This window comes from Haemaphysalis longicornis, unplaced genomic scaffold (assembly GCF_048455015.1).
Source record: "Haemaphysalis longicornis isolate Haplotype H1 unplaced genomic scaffold, Haemaphysalis longicornis Haplotype H1 scaffold_1, whole genome shotgun sequence".
Lineage (NCBI taxonomy): Eukaryota > Metazoa > Arthropoda > Arachnida > Ixodida > Ixodidae > Haemaphysalis > Haemaphysalis longicornis.
Window position 1 is genome coordinate 172198266 of NW_027526203.1, and position 15608 is coordinate 172213873.

At 48.9% G+C, this 15608-nt stretch overlaps 1 protein-coding gene across 1 annotated transcript in view; it reads left to right on the forward strand.

Annotated features, from left to right (window-relative positions):
* Window positions 1-11071: 11071 nt before the first annotated feature.
* The window catches only part of LOC144155741 (uncharacterized), a 38106-nt gene continuing 33569 nt past the window's right edge, over window positions 11072-15608 (forward strand). The window contains exons 1-2 of the mRNA XM_077687357.1: window positions 11072-11278; window positions 15218-15239. Of these exons, the coding sequence (XP_077543483.1) occupies window positions 11072-11278; window positions 15218-15239 (229 nt within the window). The remainder of the gene's footprint in view (window positions 11279-15217; window positions 15240-15608) is intronic.

The following is a 15608-nucleotide window of genomic DNA, read 5'->3' on the forward strand; positions in this document are numbered from 1 at the left end:
AAGTTATGTAGCCGGATCGCCTTTATTTAACCTGAAAAAAGCTATCGCAGATGCCTATCTCGGCAATACAATCCACTGTAGTTGGGTCGGGACCGTGTTGCGCTTGCGGTTGAGCTAACACAAAAGCGCGGACTTCTCTTCTTGCAACCTCATTTTCCTTAAGCGATCCTAGATTTACAATCCGGTTTTTTAGCTCGAGTAGGCGCGGGAAGGTCATACATCTATAAAACTCTTCCAAAGCGGCCGTCTGCAGCGGCCTGTACACGCCATACGCCATGGAGGGGAAATCGGAAGACCTGATTGCTTCCTTAGGTTAGCCGCTCGCCGCCGCTCCGCCGCCGACGAACTTTTCTGACCCTGCTAGATCGACACAAGCATATTGGGCCCGAAGGAGCGGCACTCTGATTGGCCGGTTAAAATGACGTCACATAGCAGAAAACAGGAAGTGACGTTGCATGAGATTTTGCATTGGGTGAGTTCACCCAGCGCAAAAAGTGTTTCCTGAAGCTTGGTTTTACGCTGCATAATGAAAGTTTCGGTTGATATTTATTCCTTAGTACCTGTATTAACTTCCCTGACTCTTCTCCCGCCTTCATTGGGCCTTAGATTTTTCTACTAGCGTACCAGTCAGCAAAGCGTCGCATGTGCGCTTGCGAGGGGCGACTTGGACTTAGAACTTGATACAGTCTAAAGACTAAAGGCACGTTCTTCGAGGCACGAACATGGCTTAGTTTCAGCTGAACGAACGTATTGCGACGACCCACCGGCGCCCGGCCGATTAAACGCTGGGCCGGCTGATTTCGTTGGAGGGTCGGCGAGCCGGGCACTAGCGGAGTCCAGCCAAGCCATGTTGTTTTGACGTCATACGAAACGTTATAGGAAATCGGCAAAGAGGATGCAAGAGGAGGACAACATTTTTGAATTGATTTTTTTACTGAATAAAGTCACGTAAACGCAGCGTGAGGGATCGAAACATAGCCTCGACTGCACACTACTATTTGCGCTAATAATCCCGCAATGTTTACTGTTTACAAATCCCTTCAGTGTCACTTTCAGTCGCGCTAGCTGCGGCATGATACTGCAAGTTGAGTGGAGAAAGAAATAGATCTCCGGTAGAGAGGTGAGGCGACGGGGTGCGGGGTCGCGCGGTTGTCGGCGTGGTGTGACTAGCGAGTCAGCCGGCTGCGCGCAGACACCGACGCTCCGCCGGTTTCTTTCTTCTTCTTCTTAGGTGGTTCAGGGGAAAAGGAAAGGAAGTGCACTGGGGATATTTTTGAGCCCAACTGGGGATATAAAGATTAGATCCGCCGATTTCTCAACGACGTACGCAGTTGGCCGACGATCGGCGTCGGCGCGGTGAGATACGGCCGCCAACTGCTCGCCGACACGGTGTCCGCCGAATCGACCGACGGCCTGGCTATAGTGCCACCGCGACTTAACCGGTGCATTCGTGATTACGAGTTTTCAACCGCTGCAACGTGCAGTCAGTAGAAGAAGCTTTCTGGGATCGACAGCGGAGCGCAAAACCGGTAATGGTTAGAGACGCCACCTCATAGGAGCGAAGCATCATGGGAGGGTACGCTCGCGCGCCGACAGCAGAAGGGGAATGCCGAAAAGCGAATAAACGTGCGGCGGCGACAATACGAAGTTCTCGATGTGAAATTTCCCAGTTAATACTCACTGCTTTACCAAATTCTTGAAGCAGGTTATTACTAATACATTGCTGGTTATATGTACTATCGTGATAAATTTAATTGCGAACAACGGTGCGCGTGGTTTCTGTATACACGCTGCGCTCTCTGGCGAAGGGCCGTGTATGCGCATTAGATATAAGATTGCGTAAGCCCTCTGGTAACTTATTTTTACCACGTAGGCGGAGCCCCCGCTCAGAATCCGGATCCTATACTAAAAACCACGCGCACCGTTGTTCGTATTTCAATTTATCATGATAGTACACCCATGTATTGGCGGAGGGTATTTCGGAGCCTTGTAAGAGCTTGGTGAATTTTGTAGACTAGGCCATTACCCCTCAAAGCTCCCGATTCCTCGCCAATCCCCTCAGTGGGTATTTGTTACAAAGATAGAAACAACAACAAAAACTTTTGTTCCACCGCAGCCAAAGTGCGGTGATAGCTCAGTCGTTGTGCACCGACTGGTTTTCCGCTTTCTTTGCTTTAAAAATGTAAACAACACGTTATTATGAGTTGTGCTTGAACGCTGGCTGGGCGCACATTCGCCGTACTCATTTGCTCCTGTGGAACCAATGGTGGCTACGGCTCCCTGGGAATTTCACAAAGCAGTGGAGACATTCAATTTTTTCGAATATGTTTCTCACTGGAACACTTGTTTGACCTCTCCAGGAAGCAGGTAACCCGCATGTTACCGGGAAACTTGTTCCCTGTACCTTTGCATCGTCAGCCATGCTTGAATGTTAGGGATGACACTGCTTTAGCACGCGTGAGACGTAAGTACATGCGTTCAGCCGTCTGCGAAGACATTCTTCTTTTAATTGCATACGCCAGCCCTTTCTGTAAAAACGTGGCTTCATTGTAAGGGATTTTTTGTACCATGGTTTGTGAACTCTTTGTTGTGTAATCAACCTCAAACTGTAGACCATTGTGTTTTGTGCTGTGTTGAGAGGCAGCGTTCTACTGGGACATTCTACAACGGGTACTAAAAAGGACATAGACATAACCCAGGATGTTATTCGATTTCTCCAGGTGGACAGAAACAGGCCATCTACACATGATGTTTTCCTATTTATGGGGTTGTTCATTTTCTGGAAGTGACGCTTAATCGATCGTAATGCGGACCCTCCTCGTTTAGCGTAATTTCTCTTTCGGGAGCGATGTGCGTGGGTACGAAGCGTGTATGCTGTACAAAGGGAGCCCCCATAATGGCTTTTACCTTCTTGATGCGTGTGTGTGTGCCTTCTGGACAATACGTTCGAACATTTGACCTGCTCCTCTTCTTAAACTGTGAATTGTAAGCATCTAAAACTCGTATGAATAAAGCGAACCTTTAGTGTCCACTCACTGACGCGTTGTACACCAGTACGCCCTGCAGGAAAGCCGACCTTCTCTGGCGATGATGATGAATGATCATGGGTGAAGTGAAAGAGAAAAGCGCTTCCCATCGCCGGAACCTGAGTCGCTCCCTTTATGAAGCCGGCGTCTATCCGATTGCTCTATTTCGAAATGGTTGAAGTGGTTTGGATAACTCAGACGACAACCAAATTCTTCGTAACGAGAAGAATAGCGTTGCTCTGCGTGCCGTAAGGCTGTTAGCCAGAAGACGTTAGACTTAACTTCCCATTTTGAAGTTCATGATGTTAGGCGTAACGTCACACCTTGGTGGTTTAACACCTCAGCCGGGAACCCACTAAAAAAATTGCCCACTGAACGCCAATCAGCAGGTAAGGATTCGCGCCGTACACCCCAAACCCAAATGTTAAGTCCTACGGAATGAGACAAACAAATGAGTACGGGGGGGATTAAAAGAAATGCGAACAACGGAGCGCACAGCCTCCGACGCTTGCCGCACCGTCTAGATACAAAGTCAGTAAACTGCGCGCATGCGCACTTCTTTGAGAGCGTTGTAGAGTGTGGCCTACATTTATGGGAAATGCTTGATGAAGAAGCGATGCGGGTCGTTTATTTTGAGGCGCCTTTTCACGCTGTGTCGCCACTCAGCAGGATATCGTTGAAGGGCATTATGCTAGCTGCAATCAACCTGCTGCCTGCCTGGCTCCCGAATGTAGCAAATAACAGAATGCTCAGTGGCGACAGAGCATAAAAAGACGCCTCAAAATAAATGACCGGCGTCACTTCTTCATCAAGCATTTCGCGTAACAGTAGGCCACACTCTCAAACCCTCTGAAAGAACTACGCATGCGCGCAGTTTACTGACAGTGCAGCCAGACGGTGCGGCATGCGTCGGAGGCTGTGTGCTCCCTTGTTCGCATTTCGTTTACTCCCCCCTGTACATCACTGAACTATCGTCCAAACTACAGTTGTCGGCGGGTTGGTTTCGTAGCTCCTAGCTTGTGAATCTCAGCGATGTGGCTAGACTCGATACCGCTGCAACGGCCGACGCCGTGAATGACGGCAACATCTGTGTAGGGTCGGGGAGGCCAGGAAAAACGAGCTTCAATGATGCGACTGAACACGGTCAAGGACGGCAAATCGGGACGTTACATAATTGGTCGGAAAGGGTGCACAGCACTGCATACGCCGCGTTTCACACTCAGCAATATGTACGTAGCCACGTTGCCGCCACTTGTTGAGCTTGACAGAGTCTCCACGTTGCGGGCGTTGTAGACACATGCCATCGTTGGTCCACAGACTGCGCTGGAAGAACAAGAGGATTTTAATTAATGTACTAGTTGGAAGAACACTCAGCAATGTCAATGCCTCTCACTTCTTCCTTCGACTGATTTTGTCTTTAATTTGAAAGGAATCTTTCAAGGTAATTTCATTTGGAATTTAAAGAGTCGCCCCCAAGTTTACCCATAACTATGAGACATGCAATGTCTTTAGGAAAGAAACAAGCCGACGCATTTTGAAAGAAACTGACAGTATTTATCAAACGGACATGTCCCCAACAATTGAGGCCTCCTCCAGCACGAACAAACTTCTGAATTTAAGCGGACTAAATTTTCAACAAAATAAACGTAGAAAGTTTCAACCTCTAATTTCCTGTGAGGGAAATGTCCGCCTCCCGGAAGGTTCACAATTCAACAATAATATACGGAAAGTGCACTGCAAGGTCGTGGAGGTGAATAAAATATGATTGTAATGGTGGTGGAGAAAAGGGAGATGCAAAAAAAATAGGTAGAACAGCTACCACCTGCTACGTATTAGCCTGCCGTGTACCCGCCGCAGCGGCCGCTTTTTTGATGGAGGCGAAAAGCGAAAACGCCCGTGTGTTCGAGATTCCGGCGCACGTTAAAGATTCCCAGGTGGTCAACATTAATTCTGAGCCCTCCACTACGGCGCGCCTCATCGCCTGTGTAGCATCGGTGCTTTAAATCTCGCCATCAATCAATCAATAGCCTGTCGTGTATCACACCTCTACAATTTGACTAGAGGTATTTTATGTAGATAATGGGTCACTATGGGGAGACTGCACATGCCATGGATCACCCCGATATATAGGGAACGGCAACAGTTGATCAGTAATAGGAAGTATGTCCGAGGTTACGACTAGGATAAAAATAGATATTTTATCCCTTTAAGGAAAAAAAGCACGAGCTCATGTAAAATTAGTGAAACATGGTAACATAAAAGGGGTTCTTCTCTTAAAGGGTCCATGAAGAGAAAATACAACTTTGTTTAACTTTAAAGAGTTAGGCTTCAGTACCTCACTCAGCTCCATTCAGGTCACAAAAGACGTTTTTTAACTGATTAAAACGCAAGAAATACTTAAGAACTTTCAAATTTCGCGCAACGGTGACGTGTTATCAGCGCGAGTGACGTCATATGGGCCAGCACTAAAAACATAATTTTCAGTGGGTTAGGTGCACGTTAGCATTCAAGTGATTCGATCAAACGGAACTAGCGGCCCCACTACAATAGTCCAGTCATGTGTCCTGACTATTGATTAGTTCGGCCACCGTCAATCGCCAAAACAAGATTCTGTGACGTCATAGAAAAGTTGCTGGAAACGGGCTAGCGAGTCGCCACAGCTCCATACGTTTTCTTTAATATCTCCGTTATTTTTTGGAAGTTAGCGATGAAATCGGTATCATTTTTATCAGGACAAACCAGCCTTTCTAATAAACCAAACTTGTATTTTGTCTTCATGGCTCCTTTAAGAGTATACCAATATTTATGTCTCCTAGCCCATCCCTAGCACTTTTATTCGTCTCAAGGAGCTGCTACTATCGCTTCTCTGTCAATACATGTGTCCTCTAAGAATCATACGCCGATTTTAGAGCGCAGCCCTTAAGAGTCCGCTCCTGTGGTTTCGCGTCGTCCGTCGCCGTCGGACTCGTTGCAACCTAGCCAACGAAGAGTACACCGAAAATAGATGAAATAAATACAGCAGGAAAGCGCAGGAGGAAAGTATGGCGAAAGTGTGAAGGGGAGGGCGGTATGCCGATGCCGCGCGCGCGCGCGAGAGAGAGAGAAACTTTATTTGAGCACCATGGGGCTAGTCTGGGTGGCGGGTGACCGGCGGTGGTAACCGGCCGGTGACCATTGCAGCTCGCTGGATGACCTTAGCCTGGACCTCACGGTTGCCGCGCGAGACATGCTAGGCGGCAGCGCTGCGCTGCGAAATAACGCCCAAGTAGCGGGCGCCGTCGGGCGTTCGTTGAAGACGCGATCACTTCCTGAGACGCAGGAGCTATGCGCCATCACCTAGAAGGCGGATTTTCGTGCTGGGCTCAAATTTTCTTCGCATCGCGCGCTTGCGGGGAATCTGGTGCTGGTATTAAATGCAGAGTCAGACGTTGACAAGGTTTTTTAGGGGCGAAGCCCCTTAGGGGCTGGGGCTGTTGGCGTCCCCTGTCGTCGTCGTCGTAATCGTCGTCTCATGTAGCCACGGTACTAAAACACTGGGAAACTCGTTCACGCCTCGCGCTAGAACGTAACGCGTACTAAAAAAACACAGGGACACTCGTTTACGCCTCGCGCTGGAGCGCTTCGTAACGTGTACTAAAAAAAAACTAAAAAAACACAGGGACACTGGCTTACGCCTCACGCTAGAGAGCTTCGTGCTTCAAAGACAGGACTTTTATAGCAAGGCTGTATACCTCTACCCCCCCCCCCCCCAACGGTTTCATCTACGTCGGCAAAAACACCTAGGTGCCAAGAATACACTTATACGCTGCATGTTTCGCCCATTTTCAGGTTTTACGTTAGGGGAGCTGGCCCGGGATTTTTTTATATATTCGACAAACCGTCCCGCGCAAATAAATTTTTCGGGCGTGTTTTTCAAAATCCTTGCCCACAAAATTCCTATTTCTTTTTTACCATCGGTGGTTTCTTTAAACAAATCCTTTTATTTTCATTTTCTTATTCTTCGTGATCAAAGTGACCCTTTTTTGCGTACTGTGCTTCCGTTACGGCTTGCACAGACGTTGCCAAAACTGGTGGTGTTGCCACGTGACATGCCAATGGCATTTACGGTTACTTTAAGGAGGCTGTCATGTACACCAAGTTATTAACTGCGCGATTTTTCATGGAATATTCGACTGATGTAACGCACGAAAAAATTATATAGGATGTCTATAATGTTATCTTCGCAGTACATTTCTATTCGGTTGGCCCACGCCAAAATGCCTGAAAGTGAGTGAAGCGTATCGAAGTACCCCTGGATTGCAGTCATTCCTTTTTTACGTTACACACAGGAACTTTGTCGTCAATACACGGATGCATAAACGGAGGCTACTTGTGCCGTGGGGACCAGAGTGTTCTATTTCAAAACAGCCTGAGGCAGTCGAGCACGTATTTCTTCATGGCTGGGCGTCGGTTTTCTGTTAGGACATCCACCAGGGAACGCTCCATAAGAGCTGCCACTACACCCATATGTCATACAGTTTTTCAAGTGAAGCTTGAAATAACTGCCTTGAACGTGCGATGTTTAATATCAACGCCATGCTTTAAAGCCCACTTTAAGGAGCCCTGATGATGATGATGATGCTGCTGCTGATGATGATGATGCTGACCTGAATTCACGCTCGCAGGTTCATGGGTAGGCCACAGGTGATTCGTTCGGCAGAAGAGCTGTATGCTAAACGCCACACAGTAAAGACAACATGAAGATGTGATGATGATGATGATGATGCTGCTGCTGCTGATGATGATGATATCACCTGAATTCACGTTCGCAGGTCCATGGGTAGGCGATGGGAGATTCGCTCGGCAGGAGACCTGTATTGTAGTGCCTAGAATATACTAGGCGTATTCTAGGCACAATTGTATATTCTAGGCACTCTAGCTGTATGCTAAACGCCACACAACAAATTCCACCTTAAGGAGCTCTGATTATTATTATTATTATTATTATGGCGATGATTATTATAATAATAATAATAATGATGATGATCATGATGATGATGATGACCTTAATTCACGATCGCAGGTCTACGGGTAGGGCACGGGTGATTCGTCCAGCTGAAAAGCAGGTGGTTATGCGAGCACGCGCTTACAAGCGTAATCGTGAGCGTGTTCATGGGCGTCATGCGGACCCCGAAGTTCGTCAGGCGGAAATGGAGGCTAATGAGCGACGAAGGCCTCAATTGTTGTGCATTGCGTGTTTACCATCAAGCTTCGCGTGTGTTACTTTTTCGTTTAGAGAAAGGACGAATAATGTTTGTCTGTAAAAAATGAGGAAGGTGTGTCCTTTGATGTGGTGATAATGATTGGCCTCCACAGTATTTGGACCTCGTGCATGGCCTGGCACCACAACGATGTGGACGTGAGACCGGCGCGACAATGCTTCCGAGAAAGCTTATGCAAATTGGTCGGAGTTCCTAAAATCCCAACCCCTCATTTGTGCAGTGGGAGGGTTGGATGACCAGCTTCGAACCGGATCGCATACAATATCTGTCAGAACGCGTGAGACAGGCCGCCCAGACCCAGGGCTTCTGGGACTAAGGAGGCCCCCGCCTGGCGGTCAACCAAACAACTTTGACTGTTCTAATAAACGTTTATTCCTCCTTTTGCAGAAACCAAAGCTCCCCGTGCCCGAGTGGCTAGGACTGAACACACATCGGCCACATTATTTAAGGAATTTTAACGACAAAGCCGGCGCACAATTGGGTTTGTGGCATAAAGCATGCTTCATTCTAAATATTGTTTGGTCGTATGATGTTGAGTGTTGTGTGAGAAACAGGCAATGAGAAAGAAGCTGTGGTGGTCCAGCGGTTCCGAGCTGGCATCTAACTCCGAAGGACCGTGGTTCGAATCCCACCCAGTAAAAGATTTCCTGAATTTTGTTTTCACAGCAATCTGTTACATTGTGTTGTTTATTGAAGCTGAATTCCCTCAGAAATGTGGCGTCATTCCGGGCAGTCATTGACCTGCATTTTATCCTTTCAGCCGTCGGCCATCTTGAGTGCCAAGGACGCCGGATTTTCAGTAAACAAAGGTAACTGATGCTTTCGCATAAAAAACTGAATGGAAAGTGGGGTTGGGGGAGGGGGGGGGCGTCACTGGGGATCCCCTTCCTCCATCGAAATAAAATCCTGGCTACGCCTTTGCCCCTTTCTTACACATTTATGCTAGAAGAAAAGGCAGCGTAGCTAAGACACGGACAAACAGAAGACTTGACGCACTTTAGCGCTCGTGCGTGTCAAGTCTTCCGTTCGGCCGTGCCTTAGCTACACTGTCTTTTCGTCTTTATCACGTCGAACCAACTCGTCCACATAGCCACTTTCGTGCAATTTCTTTCTGCTAGGTTCGTGCGAGAAGCATCACAAATAAGAAAAAGCTGATTATATGGTTGTTTGAAGCCGCTGTGGTATCCTCTAGACAGTAGGTTTTTAAGAGAAAGCCTTAAATGCTTCATTACGCGAAAAACCGGCGTCCGGCTTCGGCGTGACCAAGAAATGGCCCGAAAAATTGCGAAAGTGCGAGGAGAATAAAGTTAAGGGATAGAAAATTTAGTCGTTTGAAATTCGAAGCCACAGCTTTATGGAATGTGAATATGACATTCATCCTGTGTACCACAGCCAATCCTCTGCCATAGCTGACATAAAGTGGATCCGGTTGACGAGATACGGCCTTCAATTTAAAAACGTATTACAGACACGTACTGAGGACTACGGGAACAATCCGTGCTAGAGCCATGCACGGGCCCGGGCTGACCCGACAGCCACGGCCGGGCCTGCATTTCAGTTCATGACCTGCTGTAGAAACTAGATGCTCCGTCTGATTGGCCGCTTGGAAGGCACTCTACCAAATATAATAAACAAATTTTCTTCAGTGTCTAAGCCCGGGCCTGGTCACGCGCACGCAGGCCCTCCCCAGGCTTAAAAATAAATGACCGAGCACGGGCCGGGTCTGGGCTTGAGACGACGCGCCCGGGCCGGACCCGGGCTAGGTGTTACGGTCCCGGGTCGGGCTCGTGCTTCATAAAAAAGGGCTCTGGCTGGGCCCGGGCCTTAAAATCAGGCCAGTGCACTTCCCTATCTGTGCATGCCAATAACACATGTAAGAAAACATGTTTACGATAATAGGGGTATATGTCGGGCTGACTAGAACGATTGGCCATGCCTCTCAATAAATTACCCGAGGGAAGAAGAAAAAATTCAATGCCCCTTTTACCTAACCAAAAAGATGGTTGAAACGCGAAGCTTTCTCTCATGCAACCTGAGTCAAAGTCGTCAAAGGCCAAAATCCAAACTGCTTTGACCACGCCGGAATGGCGCAATCGGATAGACGTCGACATCATAACGCGAGGGACCTAGGTTCGATTCCGACCCCGGGAAGCGTTTCTTTCTTCAGACGCCTGCTGTGCCTTCGCTTATCATCGTCATCATCATCGTCGTTTTGTAAACCCAACTGTGTAAAGTTGGCTCTTCCGCAGCACGTTCTGGCACAACATCGAACGTCATCAGTGAGGCGTAGAAAGCTTCCATTTAAAACGGTGCGAAAGAAAAAGGGCGGCTATGACGATATTGATGAGAGAACACAATACTTTCGCCGCTGCTGTGTACCCTGCAACGTACACTCGACGGCACGTCATGACTGTACAAAGTGACAATGCCTCCGTCACCGCATTGCTTGAAATAAATTTAATGCGTTCGCAATGCAACACATAAGCCTTCATGTATTGTGTTGGAGATTGCCCCGCTCTGTGAATTTTCCCGCAATATTTTTCTCTGCTCCTTTGCCCTGCCCCGTCCTAACGTTCCACTTTTAATAAATGAAATAAATGGTGCCGCTTAAAATCATGTTTGCTCCCGTCGTACCCCAACTCCACGGCCACGTCCAGTCTCGTCTCACAGAGAAAAAAGAAGGAAGGCGGCTGGCCCGCGTGGCACGCTCCGCCCGCGCACTGCTGTTCCGGCATTCTCGGCGACCTGGACGAGGCAGGCCCGGCTCACGCACCCAGCTCACCCATGGCCCTCAGACGCACCGCAGGCACGGCGGCGCCCGGGGATTACAGCAAGAAGGCGGTCATCGGCAGCAACGATGCGCTGATAGGCCTCGTGCTCAAGTACGTCCCCGTGAGAGACCTCTTCGCTTGCAGCCAGGTGAACAGCGTCTGGGAGCGTGTGTGCCACTCCCTGCTCCGGGACAAGCTGAAATGGGTCCTCTGCTCCTCGGTGAGTGAATCATCTCTGCACGCCAGCGCGTTCCGTTAGCTTTGAAAGTCGTCCAGGCTTCCTGCGTCCCATTGTGCTACGTATACGTGTCACGCCCCCACACCGCTCAGGGGCTAAGAAATTGTGTTGCTGAGCCCAGGGACGCGGGTTCGATCCCGGCCTCGGTGGCGCCATAGACCGAATAATCCGCAGCTCTCCACTACGGCGCGCCTCATAGCAGCCCAGGTGTTGCTGCAACGCGTAAACCCCCCCGCGCCCCCATATGTTTTGTATGTGTCAGTTAAAAGTGCGCAATCGCTCCAACTCCGTTCAACTGTCGATGCAGCCCGCATCTAGTTCCTCTTTCTCAACGTGTATACCTAGTAACGTCGAGAAGACTCCGAAGCCGTTGTCACGGGAAAATTTTAAGAAAAAAAAAAAAAAAAACGTTAGACGGATTTTACCCCCAGACTACATCGAACGTTCTAAGACAATTTTGAAACAAAATTCCAGACATGTGCGCGCAGGCCTCATAAGCTACCACAGAAATTTTACGAGCAAACTAGTGCTTTAAAAAAAAGCAGTGTCTATTCTGCCGGCGCCGCCCGAATAATTTTTCCCAAATTCTACCGGCAGTATCCCCCCATTGGCTGTTTCACTTGCCAGAAGTTTTGGCAACTATTCTGTTCCCGGGCACTAGGTTAGGTTAAATTGAGCTCGTTGGGTTATGTTAGGTAAGAAAAAGAAAACGTTGCGTGTGTTTTATCGCCACTGACGCCGTTGTGACCTCGGGGGGGAGGGGGGGGGGGGAAACGTCGAGGTGTCTTTGTCGGAACTAGGTTGGTTGACCGTGGCGCCTCCGTGTTACACGTCATTATTGCACCAAAACAATTTCCCCGCTGTGTTCATATACCGTTGTACAGTGCAAAGGTTAGGTCAGCTACGACCTCGACCTAGAAACGGTTCGAAAAATCCAAGGGAAGGACAAATTTTGAAAGAATTATTCTGCTGGCGCCGGTGGAATAACAATTCCTTATTTTAACGTCAGGTGTCATTCCACTTTTGGAAGCCAATGCGAGGCGACCGCCAGTATAATTTAAGAATTATTCGGCCGGCGCCGGCAGAATAGACAATGCCTTTAAAAAGCGCCCTCAGAAACTTCTCCACAAAGGCACATGGCTCTTCTTGTTTGGTTATCTCTGTTGACCTCATGCTGAAAGCGGCTCAAGAACAATTTAACGATTTCAGGTTGCACTAATTGAAATTGTTGAATACTATAACAAGTCCTTGCTGATGTACTAGGTCTTTCCGTCAGTTAACTCTCCTGTAACGTCACTGCTTATGGCCGGGGTCTTACTGATTGTGTGCTTCTATCAACATGAACTTTAGGAGCTCTTATGCTCCTTTTGTCTAAGACTAAAAGCCTTTCGATTTTCTCCTTCTGTCAATACACCCATAGCATTTTCATGTAAATGCTACTCTAGCGCTATTATTTTTGTTATTGTGTCTTACTGATACGTTGCCTGACTGTATCAGCTGAACTCCTTCCTTTGAAATCCCGACATTGGGGCATACTGCTTCACTTTTTGCAAATAATGATTGCTCTAAAAAGCATAAAAAGCCAAATGGAGATTACAAATCTGACAGCGTGGATCATGAACAGGGTTACAAGTAATCTCAAAATGCGAGTGGCTACGGTTACGGCACTGTTAACACCAAGGCAGTGCACATGTGAGCGATTTATGTACGCTGGCAGTGTTGCGGGAGGTGGGAGAAAGGGTCTCAGTGCGGGTGTGTGCGCTTCCGCCGTGTGGTTGACTGGGGGATCAGGACGGCGTTCTTTTTGCGCTCGTCCCCTTCGAGTGCGGTCGCACGATGGGGGGATGCGATCATTATCTCTTCCCGTGTGCCTCTCCTCAGGTGCAACGGGTACTGTTAGTGGGGATCGGGATCTTGATCCCGCTTCTTACGTTGCTTTCAATTATAGCGCCGGTGATCAAAGACGGTTTTAACGTTACTTTCTTTCACGACGAGGGCTATACAGTCAGAATCCTTATTCCGATTGGAATTCAGTGTTTCTGCCTTGATGAAGGATGGGAGCACTATCCCGCCATTCATTGCAAGCGTTCCCACAAGTTTAATGAGTTGCAGGATGAAGTTTCCGTGATTCTCACGAAGAGCTCCATCGGAATCCCCGAACAAGTCAGGGTCACACAGAAGGAAGAGTACAAATATGCCCCTAAAACGCATCCTGCTTTGTTCCCCCTGTGTATCGCTTAGATGCATGGAAAGCCCTCCAGTGGTTTTCACCCCGCACTCCCCAAAACGGCCGTGAGTCCACACCACGACGAAGCTCAGTGACCAATCATTGCGATCACACGAGAGAACTGAGCCAGGGAGGAAGCCGAGCGTATTATTTTGCTCTTATGCGCAATGCAAGATTCACGTTTCGCATTGTCAAATGCCACGGCGCACATTGATTGTTTGATTATAGGTTTTAACACGCCGACGCAACGCAGGCGATGAGGAGCGCCGTAGTGGAGGGCTCCGGATTAATTTTGACCACCTGGGGATCTTTAACGTGCGTCGAAATCTCGTACACACGGGCGTTTTTCTTTTTCGCCTCTATCAGAAAAGCGGCCGCCGCAGCCGGGAATTGAACCCGCGCCCTCGTGGTTACGGCGTACATCGCATTTTAAGTGCGAATGCACTTAAAATGCGATGTACGCCGTAACCACGAGGGCGCGGTTTGGGGTCGCTTATAAAGTGCGAATGCACTTTATAAGCGACCCCAAACCATCCACCGCCGGCGGCGGCGGCGGCGTCCGCAGTGCTCCTCTATATTTAAAAAAGAAACAGCATCCGGCGCCAGGTTTCGATCCGAGGACTTTGCGGCCGCAGCGCGATGCTCTACCGACCAAGCCACGGACGCGACGGTGATATCAGTGTTAGTGACGCGCCTTATATCTTTAACGCATTCAAACTACGTCGTCAGCGGCGTGCGTTGGCGACTCAGCGGCGTTATAGCGGCTTGATAACTGCGTGGTGTACACGTGATACTACAAACCCGATGGAAGAGATGGAAGAGAAGGCGGCGAGGCGGTGGGCTGCGGGGGCCGAGCGCAAGCGCCGCAAGCGGGCCGACAACCGTGCATTCGCACTTTCACATTCTCCCCCTCGGGGAAATGCGGGGGAATTTTTTTAATTGGAAGCATAGATAGGGCATTGTTATCTGTCGAATTTGCACTGGAAGCGGTGATTAGTAATTAAGGAGCACTTTGGTGACGAAAGCCATGGGAATTTTAAGAGTGGGTATGGGAGGTGGCGCGGTACACGGAGGTAAGAAAGATTTCAGGTGGTGGCGTCACGTGATAAGCCTACTCAGACGACAAGTGATAGCGAAGTTTTCCCGACACGTGATTGTGTCATGTGAAAGGGCAAGGTGGATATTTTTGCAGTTGCGGTTTCTGAGACCTCGACTGCTCGAGGCATCGACTTCGCTCAAGCTGAAAACGCCGAACCATTCCATTCTAAACTCGCAGCAGAAGAAGATGCTTCCCATGAGCAGAAAAAAACGCCAGCCTAAACAAGTGGGACTAGGGTGCGTTTCTGAAGTAACATAAGTGGGCTAGACCCGAATTTGGTCAATTTGTGTGCTAATTCAACTGCTTTTAAACGGGCTGCGCGACCTTTACGGTAGAGGTGCAGTTGCAGAGGAAACCGTGGTGCTCCCGCTTACCAAGTACCGTGCTCTGTAAAAACGTAGGTGTTCCCGGCAAGATCCCAGTGTGTGCACGCGGGTAGGAGATTACATTGAATTGGATTGAAAAACGTTTTTTTTTTTACTGTGTGACCGTACACGGTGGGTGGAACATCCTAGTCTGGTAGTCCACGCTGTGCTGCGGCGGCCCAAGCACGCGTCACAAAAAACTCCTGATCCACGAGCTGGTCACTGCGCAGCAAGCTCTCCCACTGCTCAAGGGTGCGTGGTTGTGGGTAAGGGGGTTGGGAGGGCACATCCAAACCAAATGAGCTGTTGTATTTGGAGTGCCGAGGCAGTATGGACAGTTGTGGGGGTATGCTGCAGGGGAAATCCAACAGAGGAAGGTGTGGTTTTGGTAAGTATCGGTCTGGAGTCGTCGCCACATGTGTGCGTCGGACACACCTAGGGATTGATGTGGGAACGGTAGGGCCCAGCGAGACGTTCGGTAGTGATGTAGGATGTCGGAGTAGTTTCTTGAAAAGGGGATGCAGGACCGGAGGGCCGCTAAGTGGTTCTACTCCTTCCCCTTCTGGGAATGCCCGATGGGTAAGGTCGCGGGAAGTGGCATGCGCCACCTCATTTCCAGAT